The sequence below is a fragment of the Macrobrachium nipponense genome, chromosome 11 (assembly GCF_015104395.2).
Source record: "Macrobrachium nipponense isolate FS-2020 chromosome 11, ASM1510439v2, whole genome shotgun sequence".
In the NCBI taxonomy this organism is placed as follows: domain Eukaryota; kingdom Metazoa; phylum Arthropoda; class Malacostraca; order Decapoda; family Palaemonidae; genus Macrobrachium; species Macrobrachium nipponense.
Window position 1 is genome coordinate 36081384 of NC_061087.1, and position 22500 is coordinate 36103883.

A 22500-nucleotide genomic window follows, 5' to 3' on the forward strand; every position below is an offset into this window, starting at 1 on the left:
GAATTTTCGATTTGCATTTTATTGGGATCATATTGGGCATGTCAATCGCTTGATTTATTGCATCGTATATTGACCGCTCTGATTCGTAACCGGTTTATATACTCTTCGGATATAGTGTTTTAGATAAAGATACACTCAGGAATTTCCTCTCTCTCTCTCTCTCTCTCTCTCTCTCTCTCTCTCTCTCTCTCTCTCTCTCTCTCTCTCTCACTTAATTTACGTGTTTTGGGGTGAGATGGCTGCTATTAAGCTTTAATTGCTATGGAATAATGTTTCCGTCCGTAATTAATATACTCCAAACCATAGACCATGAAGCCTTGTAAGCCAAAACTGATCTACATATTAAAATCATATCTTAACACTGTCCAAAAAATTCCCAAAATTGTATCTTATTTTTTTTTATACTATACTTCCTATGAGTGTTTGGGTATTTACAGGTCATGCAGCCCGGAACTAATATGTAAAAGGGTGCATATCATATAACTTGTAGTTTTCAGCAATACTATAAAATCAGCTTTATATTTTTTTTATATTGCCGATGTAGAGCGGAAGGGCTGAAGGAAAACTTCCGCAGCCGTGATTATTGTAACCATGGGGATTTGCTTCAGTGATATCGGCTGCGTATGTTTAACGTCAGCTCCAAAACGCAGACTTTCGAGAATCTCGTACAGGATATCGGAGTCCTGGCATGATTTGTTGGCGTGAGACCTCATCTCCATTTCTTGAACTTTTTGTTACTTATAATTCATATATTACTTTAAATACATTCTAAATCCATAAGCTCCTTCACAAATAACGGTATCCAAGTATACTACGCTCTGCTTGCTCTTCTGATTCCTAAAATTCCTAGAACGTGAGTAGATAATTGATTTTTCATTCCCATTGGCTCCGCCATCTTTATCAGCAACTTCTTTGACTCAGTTCGGCTGAACCTTAAAAAATCGAAGCTGACAAGCAACTGTTACCGGCAGCTTTTTCGAAAACCTGAAAGATGCTCATCACTTGGATTGTGTATTCAAGGAAGTGGAAGTCCAAATATAAGATGAGAGCTTTCTCAGCATGACAATCTAAAAATGCTAAAGAGAACTGGTTGGTCAGATTAAAAGATCCCTGAAAGGTCAATTTATAAGGAAGTTTCGGAATATCTTTCAGTCTTTATAACCAGATTGTAAAGGGTTTCATATTCCCTTAACATACCTCCCAGTATTAACATTTTATGCCAGACAATATCAGTCATGAAAATATAAGTGCACAATGATTTAATTGGCACTGATGAGTCCTTGATGGTGGCAGATTACTTTTGTTGCATGAAACTAAACTAATATTGATTTGATTCTTTTTTGTCGTATGAAAATCGTCTTCTACTATTACACAGATTACCCAGTCTAATTGTCCAGGCACATAGAGCAGATATTCCCATATATTTAACTATAAGAATTTTTCTGCAATTTAAAACCATTATAGTCAGAGGCAAAATTTTTTTTGCTAAAATATCGTGACCCAGACCAAGGCTGAACCGTTAAGCGATCTAGCCCCAGACGAGTCAGCTTTCAGCAGACCATATATGCTATTGCCCAAGGAAGTATTTTGCCATTGAGTTATCCGTATCGGATGTGATTTTGGTTTTACTTTTCATACAGGCGCCTGCTTGGAATGAATATCGTATTATACGTTTCGGGGAGAAGCTGTTTGAGATTAAAAAGCTGCAGCTGTCAGGCATATTGATATATTGGTAGCTCTATAATGTCGATGCTGGTTTAATGTTGCAAAACAATTTGGGATTTTGATTTGAAGCGACCCTGCAAATCTGATATAACGCGAAAGTTTTGTGATTCGACTGTATATATATATATATATATATATATATTATATATATATATATATATATATATATATATATATATATACATACACACACACACACACACACACACATATATATATATATATATCATACACACACACACACACACACACACACACACACACACATATATATATATATATATATATATAGATATATATATATATATATATATATATATATATATATATATATAATCTCCAATGCACCACGAAGGAACACGTGCTTTGGAAAACTATCCTTATTGCACGGTGGAAAAGTGAGTGAAAAACTGTCATAGTATATTCTACATTTTCAAGTCCACACTAAGTTTAATAGAAGTTGACAGACCTTTATATATATAAAAAAACAGAGAGTGGGGGCGGGGTTACAGCTTGTTAACCTGGACAGCGTGTTCTTTAAGCAGAAGAGATGGAGAGTTAAATTCCTTATTGAATGTGGCTTCAATGAAGATGGATTCCAACAGATTCCTCGATAATCTGCAGGGTCAAACATCACTGCAAAAGGTCACTGTAGAGTAATAACTTATTACTCTACAGTGACCACTTCCCATATCTCAAGATTTGTATGACTCTTTAGATTTTTCACAATTTCTTTGACTAGATAGAATAATTTAATAACTCTATGGACTTTCAAATCTTCTTTGGATCAACAGGATACCAATTTTGTTAGCTATACTCATAAATCGGTTATAATTTCTCTCCAAACTAAAGAGTGCATGGGCCACTACGGGTATCTGGGGCCTCTTGCTGCATATGCCGTAACTTAAAATTTTCCGGACGGAAACGGAGTCCACAACTTGAACACAGATAGAGAAGAATGTGCGTTTCTTAGCAGTCAATAAAATGGTAATAACAAAGGACATAATGGACATACATTGATGAATTACATACAAAAATATGCATGGGATTTTTGCTGCTTAACTAGATGAGATACAAGAATGTGATTAGTGGGTAATAAAGGTCTTGACACAGGTCTTTACAATCTAGATGAGATACAAGATCATGAATCGTGATCAATGGGTAAAGAAGGTCTTTACCAGTACTCCCCCAAGACAATTCTTAAGGATTAATTATGAATAATTAAATGACGCTTAATTAAAAATGAATAATTGGAAAATTTGTACAGTTAATCACGATATCTTGTTGGTATCAGGAGCCGTCCTTGAGTTCTTGATATATAGGTTGTGGGGCAGTTTCGACTGTTGGGTCGTCTGGCGGGCCTGCCAGGATATCGTCTTTCATCCGGCCCCTGGGACGACCTCGAATTAGTCTCAGGACGTTGGTTCCTTCGCTTGAGTTCTTGTTTTGGGGAGGAATTCTCGGACATCTGCCGATCTCTTCCCGGGTATTGTTATCCATCAGGAAAGCTGGCTTTAATCTGTCAACAGATACCCAGTTTTCCTGCCCGTGGATGTCGACAGGGTAGGCTTTGGAATTTTTTGTGATGACATGGTATGGAGCTCTGTATGGTCTGGACAGGGCTGGGCAGTGGGCATCGTCCCTCTGGAAGATGTGAGTGCAGGATTCTTGGCCTTCTGGTGTGTAGTTGTGTGTCCTGTCTGTGAGTCTTCTGGCAGGGCGCAAATTCCTTTGCTATTTCTCTTAGTCCTCTGAGGGGTGTATCTCAGTCGTTTGGTTCCATGGGAAAGATTTAGCCCATTACTGCCAGTGCTTCCCCATAGACTTTGTTTGCACAAGCAAATGATTCTTTGCTGTTTGCTTTTGGTGCTGTTCGATGTCCTAGCAGGACACAGGGTAGCTGTGCCTTCCAAATTTCGTCAGTACACCATGCCATCATTGCTGCTTTTAATGAATGATGGGCTCTTTCCATCATTCCGTTAGCCGTGGGGTTATATGCTGTCGTGCTGTAGAGTGTTGTCCCTTTTAGGCGTGCCAGGGAGGCCCAGAGTTCTGACAGGAATGCAGAGCCCCTATCCATAGTGATGTCCTCCAGCACACCGAAATGGCTTATCTAACTTGATAGTGGGGCTTCTGTGCAGGTACTTATATATGCTTTTGCCACCGGTGTAGACAGGTCTATGACAATTAGGAGATATCTGGCCGGGCCCCCCCCCCCCCCCTTGATTGGGGCAGAGGTCCTATGACATCCACATGAATGTGCCCGAACCGTCTTCGTGGTTGAGGGAAGTAAGTTCCCCAATGCCAGATTCTGTGTGCCGGGGGATCTTGCTTGCTTGGCACGGTATGCAGTTCTTTGCCCATCATCAGGTGCGTCCCGAGGTCCCGAATGGATGAGAGACCTCATGGATGATACCAAATAACTGCTTCCTTTGTGATGCTGGTATCAGAGCGCAGGGGCAGCCTGTGCTGGTATCGCAGAGAAGTGTCAATCCCTAGTCTTCTACTAGCATGTTCTTCCACTTCAGCATGGTGAGTGCTGTGCAGTAAGCTGGCGTGTCAGGGTCTGTGGCTTGTTCCATCACCAGGTCCTCGTAGTCGATGCCCAGGTGGACTGACTTTGTTTCAACCCTTGACAGAACGTCGGCTACCGGTTCTTCTTTCTGGGGATGTAGCTGATGGTGCACCCGAATTCGGATATAGTGGCCAAGTGCCGCTGCTGTATTGCTGACCATGCATCCCCAGCCTTCATGAAAGCATGTACCAAAGGCTTGTTGTCCTGTCCTGATGGTGAAGGGGCTGCCACATAGGAGGTATTTGAAGTGTCGCACGGCCTGGTAGATTGGCAGCAGTTCTCTTTGTCGAATGCACTGTAGCGGGTCTCAGGTGGCTTCAACTTACGGCTGAACAAGGTGAGTGGGCCGGGGGACCCATCCATTACCTGATCCAGTATGGCTCAGCAGGCGACATTACTGGCATTGGTGGTAAGTCTCAGGGTGGCAGTTGGGTCCTGGTAGGCTAGGCTAGGGTGGTGGCTGTGGCAAGGGCTGTCTTCGTCTGCTCGAGTGCCCTCTGCTGCGGTATTTCACATGTCAGCATCTTCGGTTTCCCGTTCAGCACCTTGGTCAGGGGATACATGATATGGGAGATGTCCAGCACAAATCGTTGGTAGTAGCTGACCATGCCAAGCAACTCTTGTAGGGACTTGACCGTCTTCGGTGTAGGGAAGTTGTTTACTGCCTCTACTTAGAGGCTATGGGGCAGATGCCCGTCAGGGAGACCTCGTGTTCCAGGAAATCCACATTTTCTACACCGAAGGAACACTTGTTGAATCTGACGATCAACTTGTTCTCCTGGAGGCATTTCAGCACGACCTGGACATGTCCCAGGTGCTCTTCTGGGGACCTGAAGAGGATCAGGATATCGTCCACATAGCAGACACAAAAAGGTAGGTCCCCCAGGATGCTGTCCATCAGTTGTTGGAATGTGGCCCCTGCATTCCTGAGGCCGAAGGTGGAGTAGGAGAAAGTGTATGTTCTGAACAGCATGATGTGCTGGCCATCTTCGGAATGTCATCAGGATGTACTGTAAATAAGATTTAAGTAGATCCATTTTAGTAAATATTTTGGCGTTATGTAGGGCTCCTGTTAGGTCCTGCATGTTTAGCAGGGGTTAATGGTCAGGCATTGTCACTAGGTTCAATCGATGATAGTCCCCACAGGGCCTCCAGGAACCATCTGGCTTCTTCACCATGTGGAGGGGGGGCACCCATGGGCTTGACACCTTCTTGCAAATACCCATTCTCTCCATTTCTGCGAATACTTGTTTAGCATCCTAGAGCTTCTTGGGTGGCAGGCAGCAAAACTTGGCATGCGTTGGTGGGCCCGTCGTGGTGAGGTGGTGGTAATTGCCGAGCTTGACGAGTGTTCCTGGCACCTGGCGTAGCTCCCCCTTGAAGATGTCTGGGAATTTGTGAAAGAAGGCGCTGTATATGGATGACGCAGCAGCACATACAGTGGGCATTCCCAGGCCGGCAGTGAGCGGGGGTTAGCAACAAAGGTTCTGGTGTCTAGAAGCCATTTACAGCCAACGTCCACCAGCAGTCCATGTTGTGCCAGAAAATCGGCGCCCGGTAGAAGGAACCTGATGTCCGTGACGATGTAGGGCCATTCATACTTATGACCCAGAATGGATATTCTGTGAGTCTGGGTTCCATAGCAGCGGATGGGGCTTCCATTTAAGGCTACTAGTGCAGCTGTGGCGTTAGGTGGGTGGTCCTCTTTAAACGGCGGAAAGACCAACTGCATGGCACCCGTGCCTACCAGCATTCAGCACCCCGAGTTTGTGTCGTGGATGAAGAATCCCACTGTTTGGGATACCCTGTTGCTTGTGGCCACTGCTGTTATGGGTGACTACCCTCTGCATTTTTTGGGAACCCACAGGGAGACTCTCTGCAGAATCTGGCCTTTTTCCTGAATCAGAGGTGGAAATAACACCAGGCTGGATTCGTCCACGGCCTCTGCTGCTGCGGAGGCACCTTTTTTCTGTATATTGTGTGTGCATCTCCCTCCTCGACCTTCTCTTCCATCAGGCTGCAAGCTGTGGGTGCTGCATTGTGCTTGGAGACCTTGGTGGGTTCGTGGAGTTTATGCGTGACGTTCACCAACTTCTCCATTTGAAGTTTGGCTGCCTCCGTGATTTGTGCCCGCACACCCTGAAGAAGGCGGCGCAGGAATACTTCTCGTGATAGGCTGATCTCCCTTCTTTTGCCAGATTCATCACAGTCTGTCAGCGTCAGGAGACCTCGTAGTTCATCCCAGGTGTCCTTGGGCAAGGCGTCCTAGGTTCATCAGGTCCAGGGTGTGTTGGGCTCTTTCTGGGATGGCATGTCTAGTCTAGATGTAATTTTATTAAACACTTCTCGGGCAGCATCATCATGGTGATATCTGCTCTGATTTCTTGTCCTTGACTTTGGCTATACAGAAATGTACATTGGCCTGTAGGAACCATGATACGGAGTTTTAACCCTGGATAGGTTTCGCTATATCGTTACCCGTTAAAGGTGCATGTGGGTCGAACTCGACCCGAACGTCTAGAAAAATTTGCCAAAAGTCACTAACTTCATTTTTGCTGTACATTTTAGTTTCTAAAATCAGTTTAAAGATAATAATATACTAGAGAAAAGATAAATAATACCCATCTACAAATTAAATATTTATTACAAATATTTAAAAAAAATAAGTATATAAAAAAATTATTTACAAAAATATTTACAAAAAATACAAAATAGCCCACATACACACAAAAATTGAGAGAATCCTTCCTAAAACTACGATTTACAATATGTGACTGCCAGAAGAGGTATCGGACCCATAGAGGTCAAAATCTGAAAAGAGAAAAAAAGGGTAAATGTTTTTGGTTAAAAAAAGTCAAAATTTCACGATTTTTTGGGGGGTACCTAAATGAAATAGGAAGTGGCTAAATTTTTTTATAGAATAAAGTCATATTATCCTAGGGCGTAATTATGTAAAAATATTTGGACAAAGATGTTAGCTGTTATATCAGGGGCCAAATCTACAGGTCATTTTTTGACCTCCTATTTTCACCGTGAAAATTTCTTATAAAACTCGTTGAAACTATTATAAGATATGATATTTATGCGTGAAAATCTACCAGAATATCACAAATTCTAGAGAGAACAAGAATATATAGCGGTATGGCAACTTATCTCTCGGGTCTGCCAACAAAATGGCCGCAGTCGACACCTACCTTGATGGCCACATATGCCACCAGAAAGGGAGGAACGGAATGTAATTTTCAGTGTGTTATTTTTAGTTATCGAATTATCGCAAATTCTATAGAGAACAAGAATATATAGCGGTATGGCAACTTACGTAACGGATATGTATAGTAAATGGCCCCCAACCTCGACAAGTGCGACGGCCAAAGTTTGCTACCTGAAATGGAAGAAGGGTGTGTCAATTTGGAGGCGTTATTTTAGTTATCTAATTATTCATGGATTTACATAAAAATATTATTAGTGGCTCTTGGATATATGACCATTATTTTTTTGCAGTCAGAAGAAAAAAAATCTGACCCAAAAAAACGTTACTCCAGTGTAAAGGTCATTTGTTGACCTCGTGTTTAACTCCATTGAAAATTTTCTTTATAAACATGGCTGTAACTACTATAATAGATGATATTAAATGCATGAAAATATACCAGAATATCACAAATTCTATAGAGAACAAGATTATAATGCGGTATGGCACTTACCTGACGGATATGTATAGTAAATGGCCCCCTACCACGACAAGTGCGACGGCCAAATTTCCTACCTGAAATGGAGGAATGGAATGGAATTTTCAATGTGTTATTTAGTTATCTAATTATGCATGGATTTGCATAAAACTATTATGGTGGATTGCTGGTTGTTTGACCATTATTTGGCAGCCATCAAAAAAAAAAAAAAATATGACCCAAAAAACTTACTTCAATGTAATGGTCATTTGTTGACCACCTCATTTTACCATGAAAATTTCTTATAAAAATGGCTGTAACCATTATAAGATATGATATTTATGCATGAAAATATCACAAGTTCTATAGAGAACAAGAGTATATAGCGGTATGGCAACTTACCTAATGGATATGTGCAGTAAATGGGGACCCGACCACGCCAAGTGCGACGGCCAAATTTGCTACCTGAAATGGAAGAAGGGTATGTCAACTCCGAGATTTTGTTTAGTCATCTATTATTCGTAGATTTGCATGAAACCTTTATGGTGGCTTGCTGGATGTTTGAAAATAATTTTGCAGCTATAAAAAATATCTGACCAAAACGAAATTTTTCGAAAAGGGAATAATTTCGAAAATTTGGAAATATTGACAAAATATAAAAAATTATTGCCATATTTTGGGTAAAAAATGGATGATATATATTTTATAAAGATTAAAATTATAGTGTTTATGCAAACAAGTAGTAAAAATAAAGTTTCATGATGTAACTTACCTACGTAGAAGACACTTCGGACACAAGATAGTTTGATACTGTAGGCAGACGCGTCCATTGCATCACAAACATGCTGTGTTCGTCTTGTGGTCTTGTCTAGATGGGCAGCTATAGCAGCGAACACGCTTGGGCAGCTCGACGTGGCCAATGGCAGGAAGAGGTCTCTGCTCCAGCTCAGCCAGCCTAAACGTATCCGCCATCAGGATACGCAGGGGCCTTGCCAAGTTGGTCATCATGTATTACCGATGACTTACTGGGGGAACACAAAATATAATGGTGAGCTCCTTGAGAAACCTTCGCCTAGTCAGGACTCTTTGCCGATGGCATGGACGTATAGAGAACATAAGAATTTACAATACTTATGTTCAATATCCCGTAGAAAAGACAAAGCGGCCAGCGTCGTGTCTTACTAACATAATTTGCTGTAGAACACATCTGATCGAATGTGTCTACACCCCCTTTCGTTGAATTATAAAACATCTGAATGTCCGTCTTACATCTTTCGATTTCAGACGGATCACGATGCAGAGACTCAACAGCATCACCTTCTTAGTCCCTGCTGACTTACTGACACTGGAGAGTGAAATTGTGTTCGTAAGTGAACACATTCACCGAGTCCTTGAGGGAAGCACACTCTCAGAAAGTTCCTTAGGGATTATAAGGTTTCTGCCGAATGGTGCCACACAAATACATGCCATGGTCAGCAAGTGATAAGGCGAGAGGTAAAGCCGTAAAGAAGTTATCAGTCATCACTGTGCGACCTTCGGCGAAAAGGTCGCACAGGATCCGTCGTGAAAACTTCTCCCAACGTCTGTCCCCTCGACACCCTCACTGTGTCCTTCCCCAAGTAAACAATCGCATTACACATGTAATACGAATCGGCATCACACGCCAACACAAGCTTGATGCTGCACTTATAGGAAGAGAGAATAGAATTAGTATCTAGAAAGGTAAAATTATATCAAATAAAAAGCAAACAAAATAAATCGAATTAGTATGTATAACATATATATATATATATATATATATATATATACGATATATATATATATATATATATATATATTATATATAGATATATATACCTATATATATATATATGTAAGGCCTAGGGTTTTTGATTAATAATATATTGTCTGTGTGTCTCATGTGACCTATGGAATGTGGAGAACAGTGCAGGAGCGGCGACCCGAGAGTAGCTGATGAATGAGTTTCTGGGGGATGGCGTGAGATAAAAATGCTTAGTTCGACAAGTCAATGTACTGAGTTTATTAACTCTTCTCGAAGTGCCTTTGTGAAAACTGGATGCAACTAGAATTGCGAGGCGCTAACGAAGCGTGCGTTCGTATGTGCGTGTGCGCCTCTTTCTGTTAAAAGTGTCATACACAAGTATATGGGAAGACTTGCACAAAGATTCATGGGAGGAAGGCAGAGCCACGATGGTGGTGCCTAAGTGTTTTTTGGAATAGTGAGTGAGATATTCCGGCTGCATGGGTGAGTTGAATTACTTTAGCCAAGTTGAATTACTTTAGCCAAAGGGATGGCTTGTTTGATATCTTGTAAGATGTTCCATTTTATTAACTTTGTCTTTAAGCTTATGTTTGCTAACGAGTGTGTTTCTCGTGACTTTGAACAGACGGTTCTGGAATGGAGAGGGACAAAGAGTTCCCAGATGGGTGTAGACTTTTTGGTGACTAATGATTACTATCACGACATTGTACTATTCGGGTTTTTTGAGTTTAGTCTGTAAGACTGGATTACTTGATTGATTGATTTATTTATTCATTGTTAATAAACGTTAATGTTATGATGCGACTCTCTCATTTTCATTACCTGTTAGAATGGAGAGAAAGAGGTGGAGAGAGAGAGAGGTGTCGGTGCTAGATGAGATAGAGAGAGAGGGAAGAGAGAGGCCGAGAAGAGAGAGAGAGGAGGCTGTGTGTAATGCTGTGTGTTGGTTTGCCTTTCCGTTTTCGTGCTCACGCTTACCTAATGAATAATGGGGGGGGAATCCCCCCATTACATATATATATATATACAGAGAGAGAGAGATATACAGATAACATATTTTATATTTTATAAACACATAAGATATATTTCAATTCTTATTCCTAATAAGAAAATATTATATGATAATCAAAGAAACAATTATGAATAAATAAAAAAGCAATTACATGAAAATAAATGAAATGGAAATCTGTGACCTTACTTGGCTTGCTTGCTGGGAATATACGTTTGGAAGGGACAGTGACCCCTCAATGGAACAATCTGTTTGTCCACAGTGAGATGAGGCCCTGGAGAGTAATTTTTTCGGCAATTATCCACCACATGATCAAAGACTTTGCGATTGGGGGCAAGGCAATCTGTCCTCACTCGCTCATCTCTGGTGGCTGAATTGTCGAAACGAATCACTCTCGTTAGTAGGGCAAAATGACGCTTGCTCATTGTACAAAGGTACAAAGGATTGCCCTCCGGAAGATCCCACATGTCGCTTGTTGTGGTGTGATTGTCTGATCTTACAGCAGACATTATCAGGATCCCAATGAATGCCTTTAGTTCCCTTAGGTCCATGTCCCTGAGGGCAATATTGCCCTATGGTAATTATCCCTCAAAAGGGCAAGTCGATCATTGGATCGCGAGACAATCTCCGGTAGCATAACATCAGACAGAAAGAGTGAGAATATGTCGCTCACTCTTTCCACCCCAACGGTGACATCGGTGGGACCCCCAGGTTCAATCCTTGGCGTGAACAAAGGTGGTAGGGAGGCATTGGGATCTCTCCGCAGCTTGGTCCCATCACATGCTTCGACAACCTCAGGGCCAATGCGCTGGATAGGAGCTCCCTGGGCGGGCTGGAAGTCACCCATCCTCCTCTTCCTGCTACTAAGCTCGACTGAGGTGAGCGCGTCCTAAGGCCGAGAGGTTGATGGGCCAGGTGTAGGTGCGGCGGTTGTAGTAGTTGTTGTTGTTGTTACAACAATGGGAACAGTCCCACTAACCCCCAATGCCTCCCCCCACCTATTGGCGTCGTCCACATCCCTTTGGGAGAGGTCAAGAGGATTATCCTCCTCTTCCTTCTCCTCTTCCGAGTTGCCAGCTTGCCCACTTGGGTCATCTAAGTCTTCCTCCTTAACGAAAATGGTGGCAGATTCTTCTTCCTCTCCTTCAGTCTGTAACTACAGTTCATCCTTGTAGTCACTCTCTAATGCATTGAGGAGTGCACTGATTGCATCATCCTCCAGAGGTCTCTGTCTCCTGGAAGCCATAACTGAAAAAAAGCAAAATATTACAAATGAGCACTCAAAAAAAGCAAAAAAAAAAAAAACACTAGCAATGAGACAATTCGAATGGAATCGGCCCATATGGCAACAAGGGTATCTCAGCCAATACCCCGGTCAAGCACGTGATAAACACACCATACACCCACATATTCCAATAGTAAAACAAAATTATACTAGTTAGTTATGTGATAAACACTGTCCTCTGCCAATGCCTTGGTCAAGCATGTGATAAACATACCATCCTCCAACATATTCCAATAATTAAAACGAAACTATGCTAATTAGTTATGTGATACTGTCCTACATCAATTAGTTATAATTTTTTTTTTAGCAAAAAAACACAAAATTTAGCACTCGAACGGAATCGGCCCATATGACAACAAGGGCATCTCAGCCAATGCCCCGGTCAAGCACACGATAAGCACACCATCCTCCAACATATTTCAATAATAAAACAAAACTATACTAATTAGCTATATGATAAACACTGTCCTACATCAATTTAGTTATTATAAATTTTTTTTTGCAAAAAAACACAAAATGAGGCACTTGAACGGAATCGGCCAATATGGCAGCAAGGGCATCTCAGCCAATGCCCCAGGCATGCACACGATACAACACACCATCCTCCAACATATTCCAATAATAAAACAAAACTATACTAGCATGACCACTGTTCAATATGCAATGTTTACCTAATAACCTTGCTTTTTTTCAAAAAACCAGAAAGTGGCACTCGAAGGGAAATAGACCATATAGCAATATATGGCATCTCAGCCACTTCCAAGGTCACGCACGTGATATGCACAACATAGTAAAATATTTTCCAATATCAATAAACTATACTAATTAGCTATTATGCACACAGTCCTACATGAACTGGCTACGTAATAACTTTGCTATTCGCAAAAAAAAAAAAAAAAAAAAACAGAAATTGGCACTCGAAGGGCACTGGACCATATTGAGCAGTAATCATTTATGATAGTGTTTTTATAATGTTGGAATATGTCAGAGGATGATGTATCTATAAAATGAATGCCTTTGTTCATGGGTGGGTAACACGCCGTATACGGCTTGTTAGCCATGAACAAAGGCGTTCATTTTATAGATACATCATCCTCTGACATATTCCAACATTACAAAACACTATCATAATGATTACTGCTCAATATGCGACATTTACCTAAAAACTTTGCTTTTTGCAAAAAAAACAGAGAGTGGCACTCAAAGGAAAATGGACCATATTGGTGGTATATGGCATCTCAGCTTCTCCCAGAGTCACGCACGTGATACGCAAAACATCCTTAAACATTTTCCAATATAAAAAAACTATACTAGTTTGCTATTATGCACACGTTCCTACATGAATTGGCTAAGTAATAACTTTGAAATTCGCAAAAAAACACAGAAATTGGTACTCGAAGGGGACTGGACCATATGGCCATATACGGCATGTTAGCCATGAACAAAGGCATTCATTTTATAGATACATCATCATCCGACATATTCCAGCATTACAATACACTATTAGAATGAATACTACTCAATATGCAATGTTTACCTAAAATCTTTGCTTTTTGCAAAAAAACCAGAAAGTGGCACTCAAAGGAAATTGGACCATATGGCGATATATGGCATCCCAGCCACTCGGATGGTGACACATGGCATAGGTACACGATCCAACCAAACTTTCCAACACAACAAAGTCACATGACTATGCACACTGTTCATTGAGAAATTGTTATGTAATAATTTGATTTTTGATCTCTAACCTCTTTATGGTGCGTGTGGGTCGACCTCGACCCGAGCGATTCTCAGAAAAGGGGGAAGCACTGGAAACAGACGTAGGCAGGTCTGAACACGGTCGTAGCTTGTAAGTGAACATCTGCAAGTCGATCACACCCAGGTTTGACACGAGCGATAATTTATAGGAAAAAAACATGTATTTTGAAATACGCCTGGGGTCACGCGCGGCCCGTCGCACCAATTCAGGGCTAATTAATGCGAGAATGGCGGCTGCTTTATCGCCTGAGTTATCAAGGCTTTCAGAGGTGAGAAGGGGATGCAGAGGATCTGTGGGTCCTTGGTTTGATTCTTGGGTTCTGTGTCTGTCAGTTTGACTCTCACACCAAAACGCAAATCAAGTCCCGTATTAAGTCCGTTAGTGGTGTTCAGGGTTCATCAGAAGTCAAAACTATACACCGTGTGGTTCCGTTAATGACTTTTTGGATACGGTCTATGTGGACCGTAAATGGCAAGGCCAAACTGTTCGAACACGCCAGAACATACTGTAACTAGTCCGTTAGTTGCGTGGGTGATTTTCTGAGGAAGGAGCTTTCAGAAGCCGAAACTTTGTTGCTGTATGGTTCCATTAAAGGCTTCTGAAAATAAGCGTGTCCATAGTGAGTCCATTAATGGCAAAGCCAAAACCGCTGTTTACCGTCACTCCTCGGGTCACCAATTGTGAGGTCTCAATGAAACAGAACAGTACTAATGATTTATTACCTGGGCACGCGATATGTACATAGCAGTGTGTGGATGGAAATGGAGTGCCCAACCCCCCAGGGCCCGTGACTTGCACACAGATAGAGAAGAATTTGTTTCTTCGCAGTCAATAAAATGGTAATAACAAAGGACATAATGGACATCCATTGATGAATCATATATCGACGGAAAGGCCAGGAAATTCTACATACAAACATACACAAGTATTTTTTGCTGCTTAGCTAGATGAGATACAAGGTCATAATTAGTGGGTAACAAAGATCTTGACACAGGCTTTATAATCTAGATGAGATACAGGATCGTGATCGGTGGGTAAAGAAGGTTATTACACTACATCAATAACACACCCAAGGTAAGTTTTATGTTTATTTTTTATCTGAGTGAATTTATATTGAGTAAAGCGAAGTGTATACTAGAAATCAACTCATGATGCCTTGACCCGGCCCGGACTTCTTGCTTTCTAAATCTACATTCCTCAGTACAAGATCAACATCCTCCCCCAGCTTATTAGATCTGGCTTACTCTGCGGTCTCTCCTTCCCCCTTATATTCCAGCATCATGTGGACCGGGCCCCCCATTCAGCACCTAATATTTTTCCTCAAATCAGAAAGAAAAAAAAAAAAATTTTCTTTAACAAAGAGAAGCTTTATTTTTTTTATAAACGCCACCTTGCCGTATGTACGTAAAAGCCACCTACATCACGTATTTCTTTGTAATTATGACCGTCCTTTTTATCATAGAGGGAAATGTGACCACTTAATAGTTTTGGAAATTCATTTTTACAATTACTTAATTTTTAATATAGTGATGTTCTCGCCCATTACACAATTATTATAGGGTGTAGAAAAAGACAATAAGACCATAGTGAGAATTCTCATAACAGTGTACACCCCTTTTCTAAACGTTTACTCACCAGTAACAAGAAAATGTCCAACTTACACCATCGGTTATTTTTTTGAAGCAAATGTGTTCATAATTAGTTGTAAGCTATTGCAATAAATCACATAATTATTTGATAACTTTTACAACCCGCCCCCCCTTACCCCATTATTTGACACTAACGAGTATCCGAGGTCCTGCACTAATTCGCTAATTAGAAAAATACATATGCTCCATGTTGTAACTTTCGTGCTGTTATAAATACAATCGTGATTTATCAAAGTATAGTCATATTTCACAGACTGGTAGAGGACCAAAGGAGTTCTTATAATGGAGTAGCCTCAAGCATTGAGAATGCAACAGGAGGGCTGTGCTTCCTACATGCACCCGCGGGATAGGCAAGACTTTTGTCATCAACCTTATTTTAGCTAAAATGCAACAAATCAAATACATTGCACTAGCAGTTGCTTCAATTGGAATAGCTGCAACTCCATTAAATGGTGGAAGGACTACACACTCTTCATTCAAACTCCCTTTGGACCTGTCAAAGAAAGAAATGACAACCTGCAACATCAGCCGTGGCTCTCTTAAAGCCAAAATACTTAGCGATTGCAAGATGCTTATTTGGGATGATGTGATCATGAGTCACAAGGGGGTATTTGAGGCTCTTGACAGGCCCCTGCAAGATCTGAAGCACAACACACATCTTGCTTGCAGGGGATTTCAGGCAGATGTTAAGACTCCAAATCAACATGAGAGTCCAACTAAGTGGTGGTGAGGTAGCAGCTATTGGATGTTTGCAATGGCACTCTGGTTGGTGGACAGGATGGTCTGGAAATTCAATAAATGATAATCAAGAGCTCACACCTAGTGTGTTTCCTGACCTGGGCACCAAATTTAAAAACCATAACTGGCTAAGAAACATGTCAGCTTGGTGCCAAAGAACGGCTCTGTTGACGACACGAATCTGCAACTGCCAAGTCTGTCGACACTGCTCTCGATCCAGATGAAGTTGTGGACTGTCCTGTGGAGTTCTTGAATAAAGAGACACACTTTGGACTTCCACCACACTACTTAAAACTCAAGATCGGCACACCAGTAGTCCTTTTGAGAAACTTGGAGCCACTAAAACTTTGCAATGGAACTCGTTTTATCATCAAAAAGATGAGCCTAAACCTGAAAGAGCCAGTGTTTTCACATGGTCGACTCTGCAGGGTAGAGTTGTCATTACCAATAATCCATTTATCTGAACACCTAATGGCAGAACGAAACATGTGTATCACGAGGCACTTCAAAACTGATAACGGTTGTAATTCATATCATGTATCTTATGTCATATCATGTAAATATATTATCACAAACTGCATTCTTATTGTATTTCATCCTTTTGAACCATGAGTCAAATTTTAACAATCGAATATCTTTCCCATAACTTTGCCATGTCAGATGAATAAGATTGCAATATTCTAAGTAATTACTTATTCTGAAAGTGATTGCATAATCCACCCTGTAGGGGTTGTCATCACAGATGGCATTTCTTATCAACGCCGGTACATCAAGTGGTGTGTGTACATATATATATATATATATATATATATATATATATATATATATATATATATATATATATATATATATATATATATATATATTATATATATATATATATATATATATATTATATGTGTGTGTGTGTGTGTGGTGAGAAGAGAAGAAAAAAATACAAGAAAAAAAAATGCGTGGGAATTTGTGCCTTTCAATTTACTCCGGTTTATCAAAAATGTCTTCGGTACTTTCTCTCTTTCTCTGGCCAAACCCCCTAGATTAACGTCAAGTCCTAGGTATGTAATATCCGTTCGGAGCTCCAACAGGACACCAGGAAGCCAGCAGCATTTTGTAAGCGGATGGAAGTGTCAATAAGGCAAAACATTTTTTCCCCTCACTGAGAGGGAAATGCCAGGGTGGTTTAAAAGTTTTCAGAGGCACCTATCATTCATATTTTGCGTCCAGGGAAGTATTTACTAATATTTACATACTGAGTGCCATAAGCAGATATCTTGCTGGGGTTCACATGCCAGTAAAATTAATTAAGATTCACATACAACTAATGATGATTAAATAATGTTCTTTGTTCTTTTGTCCATTATGGACTCGAAATACTGTTCAAGATAAGGGAATGCAACTTCATGAACATTCCTTCATTATTTTTTATTCTTCGTAAAAAATTTCCTAAAATTAATAACTAGGATTTTTATTGTCTAATTTGTCATCATGCCTCTTAAGAGTTAAGTACTTTTAGAAGAGTTTTGCAGATTTCAAGCTATAGACGAAGTTATATAGCCATGCGACAACCATTAATTACCCAAATACTATGTTTTTGAGATAGAGCACTAAAATTTTCAAGGTTTTCTTTTTCTCATAGAAACTGCAAAGGTAATCTGACATTTCTTTCCCAGAATCCAAAGATTTAAAATAAACAACATGTGTTTCACGAATATTAGAGCTTAATTATTTAGGGCATCCCTGTATCAACAAATCTAATCGCTTCCCTCATGTTAGACAAGATTAACAAACGTGAATGTCAATACTCCACTCAGCCTAATCAAACATCATTAGCTATTCGGGATTACCTGCAAACTAACAAGGTGTTTACAAATTAATCAGAATGCCACCTGCACTCAAGATTTCATCTGAACGAAAGAAACTTCTGGTGCAGTCTCTTATTGAGCTATTATTACTTACAGTATTTTGTCATTCATACAAGCGCATAATGTATGTACACCGTGCTAATGCATATATTACACAACAACGTAATTATGAATTTTCGTTGAAATAACCTTATTTTAGACCAAATAACCTCGGAACATTTATGTAAAAACGGGGGTGCTGAACGAATTCCAGAAGTAATGAAAAGAAAACATTATTTTGTCATCGGGCCAAAGCAAGATTTCCACTTTGCCATGGAATTCTTTTGAGATCTTCGAGAAATGTGATTTTGGCTGAACGCATTTCAGTTAATCTCAGAGATTCAAGAGCTTGGTTATTAGCTGCAACGGCAGTGGGTTTATCCCAGTTGATAAACATAAATGTACCAAAGGCCTCTCTATAGTTCGTCCTCAGCCGTGAGCTAAGTTTGAATGTTATTCTCATGGGAATTTCCCTCCATTGAAGTTCACAGACGGTTACCGAATACAAATTCGAGATATTATATTTCAGGCTAGGAAATTCACATTGCTGTGTATAGATCACAATTTCTTAGTCTATCTTAAACTAACACTGACTAAATTCTTGGACATAGAATTCACAGAATAATTAAGTGTTTTATCTCATATATTATTACTACATAAAGCAGCAACGCGCTACGCAATAAAGGCTAACAATATTATCGCCTCCATCAAATGACCTGCCATTTCGTCATACAGTAATAACAGGGAAGGTATCTGCAACGATGGAATTATGAAAATTTATGAACGGAGAGAGGAATCACTTTTCGAAAATTCAAGCCATACTAATTTAATGATAGTTACTACCAGGTAACTACCAAAGAATACTTGAGCGATCTCGGATAACAGAAAGTCATTCATTACACTGACAGACAATTTTGCGACGGATATGCAGCAGAGGGAAGAGAAGGGCAAAAGCAATTCTACCTTATGGGCGTCACGCCAAGCAGCTATAATTGTATCCAAACTAAAATCTCTCGTCAATTTGGGTTACTTTTTGAACTCGGTAATATAATAATTTTCACTTTACTGTTGGTTAGGTAGTTGGCCAGTTTAGCTTTGACCAAATTAACGTTAGTCAGCCTTTACACAGAAATAGACAAGAATATTAATGTGTTCTACCTGTATGGTTTCCATTTATTCATTTTTTTTAGTATTCATACATCATTTGTGAATCATCGCTTATTACTTAATTTTCAAATTTATGTAATGTTTATTTACGCTGTCGAAAGAAAATGTTTTTTTTTTAAAGAATATATATTTTTTCTGAAAATAGTTGTTTCACGCATATGCATATATATACCATAAATAATAGGAAAGATAAAAAAAAAAGGTGCTGGCGGTATGAACGTAAATTATTATATTTCTCTTTTTGGGGGGCAAGTGAGGTGACGAGTATTTGTTTACCACTATTTAAAGGAGTGACGGACGATAACTCATTTCGTTACCTATAAGAACTTTAACATTTCCCCGGTAAAGTAGCTATAAAAATGTAATAAAAAAAAGGAAAAAAATGCGTCGATGTTTCGTCGGCGCAATCGAGTTTTCTGTACACCGTACAATGCTGTATGAAACTCTCTGCCACGGTCCATAAAACTCTCAGCCACGGCCCGAGAAACTTTCAGCCATTTCCCGGTGATGGCCTGTGTTGTGACACCTATTGCGGTGCCAGACACGATCACGGCTAACTTTAACCTTAAATAAAATAAAAACTACATAGACTAGAGGGCTGCAATTTGGTATGTTTGATGATTGGAGGGTGGGTGATCAACACATCAGTTTGCAGCCCTCTTGCCTCAATAGTTTTAAAGATCTGAGGGCGGACGGACAGACAAAAAGCATATCAGGAAAACTAAAAAAAAAAGTAAAAACGAACATTCAGAATAAGATAAACTGTTAGCAGCCAAAATCGAAAGAATGTTATCCGCACAAATGCCCTTCAATTACAGGTCCGTTCAATGGAACGTGCGTTGGTCCATAGCTATTTCCTTTCGGTCAAATGTCCTTCAGTAAAATGTCCGGTGTAATGTCCGGTTACGTTTTTGATGCACTCCGGTCCCAAATATGTCGTAGATAATCCTAGCTCTAATGATTAATGATTTTTTTTTTTTTTTAGTTGAACAACAGAGTAATTCATCTCGACGAGAGGTCAATATCAGCTTAGAGAGCACGCTAGTTTATTTAAAAGAACTATCTGTACAGAAAGCCCAGGTTCGCTCCAGTGTGAATCGGAAATTATTTTTAGAAACTTGTGCTCATATGTTCATTATATATGATATATATATATATATATTATATATATATATATATATAATATATATATATATATACATATATATATATATATAATGAACATATGAGCACAAGTTTCACAAAAATAATTTCCGATTCACACTGGAGCGAACCTGGGCTTTCTGTACAGATAGTTCTTTTAAATAGACTAGCGTCCTCTCTAAGCTGATATTGACCTCTCGTCGAGATGAATTACTCTGTTGTTCAACTAAAAAAAAAAGAAAAAAAAAAAATTTATATATATATATATATATATGTATATATATATATATATATATATATATATATATATATATATATAGATATAGATATATATATATATATATATATATATATTTATATATATATATATATATATATATATAATAATTATAATATATATATATATATATATATACTATATATATATATATATATATATATATATATATATATATATATATATATATATATCTATATATAGATATATATATATATATAATAATAGATATATATATATATATTAATAGATATATATATATATATATATATATAGATATATATATATATATATATTATATATATATATATTATATATATATAAAGAGGATGCAGACAACCCAGACAGACAAAGAGAGACAGAGAGAGCGATCATGAGTCAGGAAGACCAAGAGATCCAGATAAGTTGAAATCCCTGTTGCTAACAAACTTTAGTTTTGCCTTGACATTTTAGACAAAAGTTTAATTAGAGCTTTGAATTTGAAAAGCAATCATATCCGTCATTGTCACAGCGAATCTCCTTGCCGTTCCCTTTTGTCTCTTTCTTCACACAAAAGGAAAAAAAAGAGTAAATAAATAAATGCAAAGTGAGTGACTCCCAAGCCTCCAAATAGTCGGGTTACAATTATGTGGGATTTTATTTTTAGGTATAGGTAAACCTCTTACATTCCTTCGCTGATTACCAGTGCTCGTGTCTCAATAATTATTCCATTAATTAATTTTCTCTTCCCGAGAGTCAGAAACTCGCTTTACAGTAATCTTATAAAGGTTACTGCAGAATATAAAATGAATGAAAAATTCTTGCTTATATTCGTCTTAGCACCAACTAACAAGGAAGTAATGTAAAAGAATTGTCCCAGAATTTTCTTTTTCTAATATTGAGGATATTTATTTCTTCGGTGTTAGTGGTAACTCTTTACTTCCTGTCCCTGTTATCATTTAGCGGAAACGTCTCTTTCTTTTTCCTGTCCCAACTGAATTGTAATTTACACTTAGTTTGTTAACTGAATTACACCGCATAAATCCGACCAGAATTTTTGCTACCCACAGAATGATATGTGAAGATTCTTTAAAACTTGATCTATTGACCTTAATCAATCTAAAAGTACATCTATTATTAATGTTGTTACTGTTGAGTTGGTTGGATTTGTATTACCGTTATCGTTACTTTAATTATTTTTTGTTAATTCAACGAGCATATTATGAGAACATTCTGAAGCTGTTCGTATTTTCAAAAGATTGTGCGATGGTAGTTTGCTCACCTCACAAAAGCATGGAAATATGCTAAGCAAAGAAATATGAGGTGGCCGTTTGATCAGCACGGGTCAAAAGATTATGGTTGACAAGTCAAATAGGCAACGTCATCTACTTTATAAAAAACAATGAAGGCAAGGAAAGACATTACAATATGGATAAAATTGTTTGTGCGAACTGATAAGTAACTGAGTTTTATGATTATCAAAAGACTGTTATCTTTAGGAACACTACTATGGGTTTCACATACAGTGCAAGCACATTTTTTGGCAATAACTCTGAAACGAACACTCGTATCAGTACGAGATTTTGCTATAGTGTAATACACCCAGTGCCGTAATTTATAAGAGTATCATGAATCACCAATTGCAAAGAATAAAGGCACTTGTCCCTGTACCAAGAGGCAAAAACTCGATTAGCCAGAAATGGATACAAACACAATAGTATAAAAAGCTCCGCCTACCCTCTCCCTCCACCCCCACTTCCATCTCCACCCCCCTCCTTCCTTCCCTCACCTGCCCTCCCCCTCCCCTCTATCTCTCTCTCTCTCTCTCTCTCTCTCTCTCTCTCT

General features: G+C 39.2%; 1 protein-coding gene across 1 annotated transcript; it reads right to left on the minus strand.

The window, feature by feature from the left end:
• Positions 1 to 3015: 3015 nt before the first annotated feature.
• On the minus strand, positions 3016 to 3805 carry LOC135208468 (uncharacterized). The gene is made up of 2 exons (XM_064240679.1): positions 3530 to 3805; positions 3016 to 3369 (listed from the first exon to the last, which is right to left on the minus strand). The coding sequence occupies exons 1-2, from the start codon at positions 3803 to 3805 to the stop codon at positions 3016 to 3018; spliced, it is 630 nt and encodes a 209-aa protein (XP_064096749.1).
• Positions 3806 to 22500: the final 18695 nt, after the last annotated feature.